At 37.2% G+C, this 10,394-nt stretch overlaps 1 protein-coding gene across 1 annotated transcript in view; it reads left to right on the top strand.

The window, feature by feature from the left end:
• The window catches only part of LOC107553414 (vasohibin-2-like), a 37,735-nt gene that overhangs the window by 15,218 nt on the left and 12,123 nt on the right, over positions 1-10,394 (top strand). Inside the window, exons 6-9 of the mRNA XM_016235602.1 lie at positions 866-885; positions 2,623-2,679; positions 2,928-3,002; positions 9,776-10,157. Of these exons, the coding sequence (XP_016091088.1) occupies positions 866-885; positions 2,623-2,679; positions 2,928-3,002; positions 9,776-10,157 (534 nt within the window). The remainder of the gene's footprint in view (positions 1-865; positions 886-2,622; positions 2,680-2,927; positions 3,003-9,775; positions 10,158-10,394) is intronic.

Raw genomic sequence — 10,394 nt, 5'->3', positions numbered from 1 at the left:
ACATAAACCAATCAGACCCGATCAGGCTTCATAGAGCATGCAAATTAAGGGCCTCGGAGGAGATAAAGTGAGTCTTAATCACAGACTAAGTAATCCTCAGTGCACAGACGGACAGCATACGCAAGGTCAAGCTGTGTGTTTATACTAGGTCTTTTGTTTTAGTTAACACTATTGTGCATTCCTGCACACTCATATGTGCTGATGTTTGCAGAACAAAGGCGTCTGATTGGTCGAAAGTGTTGAGTCAGATCCCTAGATGTTAAAGTGATTTATTAAGGGACATTCCCCACCAGCAAGTGTTGAACATGTGCGTGGAGTGAATCCATCAGATCAGCCAGATTAGGAGTCACTCGAACGGCTGTGACACAAGCCAGACATTCCTGTTAGAGCCATTAGACAGAGAGTGACGGTCAATGAGAAAGAACTTACTGTGATACTGTAAATGACCACACTGATGGAGAATCAGAGTCTCCAGTGATAACCTTGGGTCTGAGGACACTGCAGTTATTATGTAAACAAACCTAATTAGAAGTACAAAACAAGGATTTGTAAAGAAGAATGTCGGAGGATTTCGATATAAGCCAAGAGGAGACTGGTTTTCCTTTGCTAAAGTAAGGAAACTTTGCTTCCTTTGCTCCTGTTAACAAACGTTAGTTTTCACGAAACTCACTGGCGCATGCGCAACGCTGACCTCATACGTCAAGCTCCCGGAACTGCTTCCAGTGTACAACAGTGAGCGCAAGCTAGATTAAAGCGATTATTACGTTTTGAATATGGATATTTTTCTTACAAAAACGCATCGATTCGCTACAGAAGGCCCCCGGAGCTGTGTGAGACACTTTTTTTTTTTTATGGATCCGTCCAGAACTACATGAGAAACTTGCAGTATCCTTTACCCTCCACAAACCGTTCGCTCTGGAAAAGGTTGACAGATGTATTCTAAACCTCTGTTTCTTCTGGATGTATTATGGATTCATGGGCACTCATTTCTTTGGAGTGTCAGTTATGCTTTTTCGCTCAGTGTCATTTGTTCAGTCAGCTTGACTTACTCAAAGGGCCTTTTTGGTTGGCGTGTCAGTCACTTTAATGTAGAGTGATATTAGCCACGGGTATGCATACTTCTGGTACTCTGATTATTACAGTTTTCTGCCTCATGCTTTAAAGGCTGCCAGTGAAAATGTGTGGCTTTGATATAGATTAAAGGAATAGTTCACCCAAATATGAACATTTGCTGAAGGTGTATACACCCTCAGTCTATCCAAGGTGTAGTTAAGTTTGTTTCTTCATCTGAACAGATTTTGAGATATTTAGATTAAAACTTACATTACTTGCTCACCAGTGAATGCTCTAAAGTGAATGGGTGCCATCAGAATGAGAGTTTGACAGCTGATAAAAACATAACAATAATCCACATGACTCCAGTCCATCAATTAATGTCTTGTAAAGTGAAAAGTTGCGTGTTTGCATTAAACAATCCATCAAGACATTTTAAATTCAAATAATTGCTGCCAATAAATGAGTCCTCTATCCATAATATTGTTTTTGTCTTGTCTGAATCAGAAGCAAAAGCTTACCCTCCTTGTGAAGGGTGTCAATGATTGTCTTCTGGACAACTGTCTGATCAGCAGTCTTCCCCATGATTGTGTAGCCTAGTGAACCAAACTGAGAGGCCATTTTGAAGGCTCAGGAAACCTTTGCAGGTGTTTTGAGTTGATTAGCTGATTGGCATGTCACCATATTCTCATTTGTTGAGATAGTGAATTGGTGGGTTTTTGTTAAATGTGAGCCAAAATCATCACAATTAAAAGAACCAAAGACTTAAACTACTTCAGTCTGTGTGCATTGAATTTATTTAATACACGAGTTTCACAATTTGAGTTGAATTACTGAAATAAATGAACTTTTCCACGACATTCTAATTTATTGAGATGCACCTGTACAAGCGAAAACAGATTCAATGTTGTTTTTGACGTGAGAGGACAACAGGGGATGGACTTTTTCATTAGAGGAAGCATTATTTTGGTTTATGGACTTTTATGACTGGCAGCCACGGTTTAAAGTTAAAATGCCTTAATTATGGATTTGTTTTATACAAACACGTGACTTTTCACTTCACAAGTTGTTAATTGATGGACTGCAGTCACGTGGATTACTTGTGGATTATTGTGATGTTTGAACTCCCATTCTGATGGCACCCATTCATTGCAGATGATCCATTGGTGAGCAAGTGATGTAATGCTGAATTTCTCCAAATTTGTTTGATGACGAATCAAACTCATCTACATTTAGGATGGCCTGAGGGTGTGTACATTTTTTAGCAAATTTAAATTTTTGGCTTAACTATTCCTTTAAGTTGGATATTGCATTGTCTATACTACTTGATGGTTAGATTATTTCAGCTTCTGTGGATATTTATATTCATCATTGTGTGCGATTAATATCTCAGCAATTTTCTCACACAAATACAGCAATGTCTGTGAAGAGTAATGAGTACATAGGTTTCAGCAGGATATTGTTTGCAGCTGTGCACTTTGACACGCATGAGTCACAATGAAAAAACAGGAAAACAAGGCTTCCTAAATGAGCCGTACAAACTTCACGTAGCTCCTTAACTTCTGACAGATACAACCATACAGGAACGCAGTTCTTTGAGATTAAGAAAACCAGACCTCTGAGTGGGTAAGTGATGCCATCGCTGAGGCATTTTCATCATCCTGTCTGTCTGCCCTGTCTTTCCTGTTTTTTCTTATTTTACACTTACACTCTTGGTGGTAAATCTCTTTTAAAAAGATGTTTTTCAGGTGTGATATTCATTTAAAAAAGTGCCATTTTACAAAATACAGAGCTTATAACCAAACATGAAAGGTTCATTTTAGATTGAAAAGAAGTCATTGACCCTGTATTGCATCAATCTAATCTCTTTCCAGGTTGATGGAGACCGCCAGAGAGATGATACGAGAATCACTTCCCATCAAATGCCTTGAAGCAGTTATCCTTGGAATGTATCCTTTAGCTTTATTGACTACTGTGCAACTTTAGCAAAACTAAAACTATTAGAAATTGTTTTTATTCATTGAAAAAATTAAATAAAATATAAATATTATATGAGAAACTTTTGAGATTTAAGTACCAAATTAAAAAACTAAATACTAAAAATAAAATAAACCAAAATACTAAAACTAAACTAAAATAATGATAGAAACATAAAAAAACTAATAAAAATAAATAAATACTATAATTATGTATAGAAATAATACTAAAATAAAATATTAATATTATATGAAAAACTGTAATTAAAAAAATTTAATATTTGAAATAAGTTGAAATTGAAGTACCAACATAACTAAAACTAATACTGAAAATAAAATAAATGAAAGATAAATAGAAATATAATGAGTAATTGCTCAAATTGTGTACATAAATCATATTAAAATAACACTGATTGATCAAGTGCATTCTCTTAATTCACCAAGGAATTAAGAAAAAATTAAGGTTTTAAGAAAAATTTTAATGAAACATTCATGGATAAATAATTTACAATAACATGCATTAGAAAAAAGATAGATGGGAGTAGCACTCAAACTTTCTTCTGAAAATGTAGAAATGTAGTGTTGTTGTTTTCTTAGGCTTGAACATCCTTCAGTCCCTAAAGTATAAATCCGTTCTCATAAAAGTAATTATCACCATCGAGCACATACAGCACAGTTCATTTGTCTTGGGAAAGCCCCATACTTTTATTTTTATTGTTGATTTCTCAATTGCTGAAATTGGGATGGAGGGACTAAGCAGAGATCTATCAAAGGCAATGTGCTTCAGATCACTGTCTTCCCTCATGATCCGCCTCAGCCCGAACTGAAGCTTTTACGTAGCTGTTGCTAGGAAACTAGGAGTTGTAGTAGATTCTCCTGAAGGGAGGCGCAGCTTCCTGTCCATGCAGTCGATGCAGTTGTGCCATTCTATGCCACTGGGAGGGTGAGTTCTTTCAGGAATTATTAGTGTCAGTTAGCTCATCAGATCCAGGCCAAGGGTTAACACAAAGTGAATGTCATCTCCGTCCGTGCAGTGCCAAGTGTAGCAGAGAAATGTTGTGGAGATCTGCTTTACAGATTGCGGTGTGGAGAGCGGGAGGATGAACGGTTCCAGTTTATGTCACTTTGAGATTTGTATCTTTGTGTACAAATCCTGTCTTTTAATCTACAGCGCTCTCAAGGAACTTTCCTACAGTCCCAGAGGACTCAAACATCATAACAATGAGTATTAGAGTATCAGAGAACACTGAGGCTATTGTTGTTGTAAAGTAAAATTTGCTATAAGCCATTTTCTGTTGTTGTTGGAAAATAGGAAAATGTTCCTACTGGACAAATATATATGTGGAAAAACAATCATTTTAGACCCTCATTCTGACCCTCTGTCTGAAGTGATCCATTTTTAGTCATATGCAAATGCATCTGCCCTTGTAATGTCACAAATCCCACAATATCCAAATGAGCCATTTCTAGAGCTTGAATAAATAAATGTAATGACCCCTTTAATAATAATTTTAAATGTGAAGGAATGGCAGAATCCACGCCACAAGTTGCTGTCAACAACATTGTTGTTGAAATCCCTTTCAAAACTTTTTTTTTTCAGATGATGAATGATAAAAACATCGACAGCCAATTAGAATCCATCCTGCTTTTAAAGAGGTTGAGCATTTAAAGTGGCAGATGACAAAACTGCAGCACGTGCTTATAATAAACCAAACTTTATCACACGTTGCTGTGGATGGTAATATGGTTATCCTTATCTTTATAGTTGTTGTTGTAAACTTGCCTTTACACAATTGACCTATCGGTAAGCCCCACTCCCCTTAGTTACTGTTGCTCACTCGGACAAACAAACAGAGTGGCTAACTGTCTTGAACTTGTCCCAAGATGTTTTTGATAGATTGGTTTGGATACAGAAGGACCATTATTCAAGTGGGATAGAGGGATAGATGAAAGATTTTAAAATAAATATGTAAAAATACAGATCACAATGCAAACAGGAGAAGCCTCATGTTACGGTCATCACAATTGCAATGACAACATCCCGGATCAACACTGTTCATGTACCACAGTGTAAGATTAAATTATTTTACATTTAACCAGTTTAATATGGAGAGGCACTGAAATGTAGACCTTTGTTTATGTGCTTTTGACCTACACCGTACATAACGTGAGAACAGTTCGCTCTTTAGGTTTGTACGTTAGCATGGACTCACTAACTTTAACGTTAGCTAGTTTAAGCCGGAGATACCTCGCTGAAGCACAAGATGACATTAACGTTCTGCTTGAGTAGATGAAAATTGTAACTTAATGAGAGTATGACAACCAGAAAATTTTTCGTCTTCATTGAGATTGGGGTTGAATGCTTAGGGAAATTTTGCTTTGTTTTGTTTGGGTTTAGGAAATGGAATAAAATAAATTCCATTGCCCATCCACTGGAATCAGTGTTACAAGTACCCCAGGCACATCGTTTTTCTATTTTTTGTAACATAAACACCATCAAACCACTGAAAGCTTCCAGTGTTTCTCTATGGCACTGAAACCTAAAGATGTCCGAGTTCCAGTTCACGTGCAACTGACACTCAGCTGCCATTTGAGGGGAGGGGCTTACTGCCCCCCTTCGTTACTGTTACTATGTCTGACAAGCCATGCCACTCTCGTGCCACACATCATGTTTTCACACAGTGAAAAATACAATGAAAAAAATCGCAGCGCAATGAGGACACTGACAACATGCTGCCAGACAAAACAGAGTGGAAAGACATCATTGCACACTATTTTTCAAGTTAAAGTCCACCAATGTTAATCTACTCTCCTGTCTAGTTTGTTTTTCTGACAAAATGGCAGATTCGACATTATAATTGGTCAGATCGCCTGTCAATCAAACTCCCGGTGAAGGGCCAATTAGAACCAGGGTGGGGGGCTACCTAGTGCAATTCCATTTGGTGTTGGTAGTAGCACAGAAACCATTTACAACAACTTTAAAAATATTTCAATTGGGTCTGAACATCAAAAAGAAGATATCCTGATAATAATTTTCTCAACCGTAGATGTCCATGATTGATTTACCAAAAAAAAAAAAAAAAAAGATGTAAAACTAGTTTTAGCTTTTATGTATTTTTTTTGGCTTATGTGAGCGGGCAGTATTCTTTTCGACTCTTAAATATGCAAGGTCAGCATTTTTGAGCTATTATATCACAAGGACAGCCCAAAGAGAAGTGTTTGGTCTTCTCTCTTCTTCATGCAAAATTTTGGGTAGAAATAAAGTCATCAAAAGACTGTCTGCATATTCAAATGAAGACAAAATGAACAAAATGAAAACACAGTGTGCTTGGAACCTATAGCAGAACTAATCCCCCAGGATTGGGAATGCGCGTATTGCAGATAAGAATTCTCGGCACTGCTGCTGAGAGGATCACATGGCCCTGCTGATGGGTAATGTGATCCTCTGGTGTCTTCTCATTACAACACTGGTGGGGGGTTTTGTGGGTGTGTGTATGTGTATACACAGAGAGAGAAGGAAACTCAAAAGAGCTGCAGACGAACAAAACCTACTGAATAAGCCTGTATTTACTTCGAATAACAACAAAGTTTTGTGTTCAAAATACTACAAAAGAATAATGGGACCGAGTTAACAATTCTCCTTTTGAAAAAAATCTAAATGTAACAACTTTGCTTTTTCACTGTCTTTTGTCTTATTACGTATAATTCACCAGTGTAAAAAAATTCTGCTTTACTTAAACAAATTGCAAAGATTTTCACCAAACTTTTCTGCAGATACCAAGGCCTCAATTAATATTAACCAATTTGCAGTCTACTGTTCATGAGCCAAAAATACAGTGTGATTGATATATATATATATATATATTAGTATTTTTTTCAGAAAGGTTACAAACTACATTTTTTTGTAATGTAAATGTATTTACTGTAACTAATGATCATTTTAATGCATCCCTGCTGATTAAATATATTAATAATAAAAAAAATCTTACTGACCCCAAACTTTTGAATGGTAGTGTACTTTTTTTTTTAGTGAAGATTATTGAAGACGTTCTCTGAAAAGAAGTCGTTTCTCAAGTGAATTTATCACGTTTTCAGATATTTTAATAGAAAACAAAAGAAAAAGTTTAATTAAAGTTGTCATTTTACTCTGGATAACTGTGAAAGTGCTTCTGTCACTTACCATTTTTGTAGTTTTAATCTGGAATAGCCTAACTGTTTGTGGACCACTGGAGTTTTTGATTAATAGATGAATATGCTTGTGTTATGGAATACCAGCATATTGTACTGGTGATTGTCTTTGAAAGGCAGATGGCAAAGCAGTGAAGCCATTCCAGGACGTTGCGTTGTGTTGTTGGACACACATGGCTCAACAGATCTGTGGTATGTGCTCTTGGCTGACTTGGCAGCTTGTGTGGTATCCAACAGCAAAACGGCACTGGCGCACTGTTTACTGACAAGTGTGACTATAATGATTCATTTAAAGGGTGGTTGCAAAGAATAAAGCATCTTTTCCTCATTTTAGCAACCTCAAGGCAACATGAATTCAAATTTAGCATCAGAAAGGAGAACAGCAATCATGCTAATCTCTTTTTGTTTTGTTTGTACTGTAGTTCTTTAATTACATCATGGATACCCTAAAAGAAACACCACTCAGTTTACTGTGTGATTGATGGCATTAAGGTCAAATAGTAGCCTAGACTTTTTTTGTCTGTAGTTGGAGATGGGTCCTGGTGTGAACCTTGCTGATACACTCACAGCCTGGTGACTCCTCATGGCAGCAACTGCCGCATCATGTGTGGCCATGCCGCAGTGAGCACTGATCGCTTACATAAGACTACAGAAGAGATCAGGCAGAGACAAGGAAAAGCCCAAGGGGAAGGCCAGTCTAGCCGAGTGTCTGCTGACCAACTTCAATCACAATCACATTGCTGCAACATCATAGAAAGAGAAGGTTTTTGTTCGACTTGATGTTTGGCTTTTCATATAAGCGTATAAGTTTGTTTGGGTCATGTCAGTATTTTTAAACTACATTTTCTTCATTTTTTTTTTTGAAGAGATCAGGCAGAGACAAGGAAAAGCCCAAGGGGAAGGCCAGTCTAGCCGAGTGTCTGCTGACCAACTTCAATCACAATCACATTGCTGCAACATCATAGAAAGAGAAGGTTTTTGTTCGACTTGAGATGTTTGGCTTTTCATATAAGCGTATAAGTTTGTTTGGGTCATGTCAGTATTTTTAAACTACATTTTCTTCATTTTTTTTTTGAGATTGTGTGACTTTTTAGTGTGTTATTTGGTTGTCCATTATTAGGATTATATACATTAGGATTCATTGCCTTAGTGTTAGAGTGTTAAAGGTGGTTTCTAGGGTGTTACTATGCAGCTTTAGTGTGTTATGTGGTTGCTAGGGAGTTCTTGTTGGTGCTGTTTCATGCAAAAGTTGTTGCCACATTACTAGAGTGTTATAGGTGGTTACTAGGGTGTTGCCATGCAGCTTTTAAGACATTCAAAGTGGGTTTAGTGTGTTATGTGGTTGCCAGCGAGTTCTGTGTGGTTGCTAGGTCATTGCTAGAGTGTTCTTGTTGGTGGTTTTCTGTGCAAAAATTGTTGCCACATTGCTAGAGTGTTATGGATGGTTGCTAGGGTGTTACTATGCAACTTCTTGGCCATTCAGAGTGTTTTTACTGTGTTATGTGGTTGCTAGGTCAATGCAAGGATGTTCTTGTTGGTGCTTTTCCATGCAAACATTTTTGTTGTTTTGTGGTTGTTAGGTTATTGGAAGGTTGTTCTTATTGGTGGTATCCATGTAAAAGTTATTTCCACAATGCTTGAATATAATGGATGGTTGTTAGGGTGTTGCTAAACAGCTTCTAAGGTGTTCAGAATGGTTTTGGTGTGTTGAGTGGTCATCAGGGAGTTCTGGATAGTTGCTAGGCCATTGCTTGGGTGATCTTGTTGGTTTTTCCCTATGCATACATTGTTGCCACAATGCTAGAGTGTTATGCATGGTTGCTAGGGTGTTGCTATTTAGCTGCCAAGTCCTTTAGAGTGTGTGATTGCTAGGTCATTTCTATGGTGTTCTTGTTGGTGCTTTTCGATGCAAGCTTCTGAGTCCCTTTAATATTCTAATCTCAAGTTCTTCATTGGAAATCTTTGGGATTGTTTCTTATATTTCACCTGATTGCTTAGAAAACCACATAATGCGAGTTGTCATTTACTTCATTCATGTAGCACAAATTGTAAATGCTGAATTGCCAGTTGAGTTAAGAAGAACCACTTACTGTAGATTCAGTTATTTTAAAGAGAGTACAATTAAGCTTTCAATCAGAGTGTCGGTTCTGAGAAAATACTCACAAATGTTAACTGTCGTATATCTTAATAGAGTCTGAATTGAAAAACTGGTTGTTAAGGACAGCTTCTTATTGACCTAAAGTAAGTCATTAGCTGATCGGAAGTTTTCAGGAAGTGAGCAAAACTGAACTTACTGAAAGCTCAAAGACAGATCAGATTTGAATAAAATTAATAGTACATACCAAGTTAAAAACCTTGGGGAGGATTTGGTATTTTTCATGAAACACTTTGGTATCCTCCTGAATCTTAATACCGATAAAAATCAATTTGCCATTTAATTATCACTTCATTCTTGAGCAGCTGCTATTTTTTTTAAATTATTCTGATTTCACCCAACCTGTCATGATTAAACCCATCACAAATTAACATTAGTGAAATCCTTGACTCTATGTTGCCAGCTACCTAACCAATGGTCTGACCTCCGTGGAACGGTTCCCCATCAGCTTTAAGACCCAGTTCTCCGGCCACCACTTCCATCATGTGGTGCTGGGCGTTTACTGTAACGGCCGATATGGCACTCTGGGTATGAGTCGACGTACTGACCTTATGGACAGATCTCTGAGCTTCCGTACGCTCAGCGAGTTGGTGTTCGACTTTGAGGACTCGTACTGCCGCTACCAGCACACCATGAAGAAGATCAAAATCGGCCTGTACGTGCCCCACAATCCGCACGTTTTCCAGCCTATTGAGTGGAACTATCTGGTGATCAATGCCTGCAAGCAGGGCCGTGAGGACATGCGCAAAGAGCTGGAGAAGCATGGCCGTGACATGAGGATGAAGGTGAGTCCATAGCCTTCTAAGATACAGCGCTATTTTTAGTATCATTGATTTATGGTATTTTTTTTGTTAATATTTTGAATAACATTTATTTTATTTTATATATAAAATTTAGTTTTTTATTATTATTTTTTTTTTGTTTCTATATAAAGTTTTTATTATGGTTTAATTTTAGTTTTAGCATTATATTTATCTATAATTTTAGTACTTAATTTTAGTTGTGTGTGTATATATATATAT

This window comes from Sinocyclocheilus grahami, unplaced genomic scaffold, assembly GCF_001515645.1.
Source record: "Sinocyclocheilus grahami isolate Dianchi unplaced genomic scaffold, SAMN03320097.WGS_v1.1 scaffold473.1, whole genome shotgun sequence".
Classification (NCBI taxonomy): domain Eukaryota; kingdom Metazoa; phylum Chordata; class Actinopteri; order Cypriniformes; family Cyprinidae; genus Sinocyclocheilus; species Sinocyclocheilus grahami.
The sequence above is the reverse complement of the archived record's forward strand: the minus strand, read 5'-3'. Positions and strand labels throughout refer to the sequence as shown.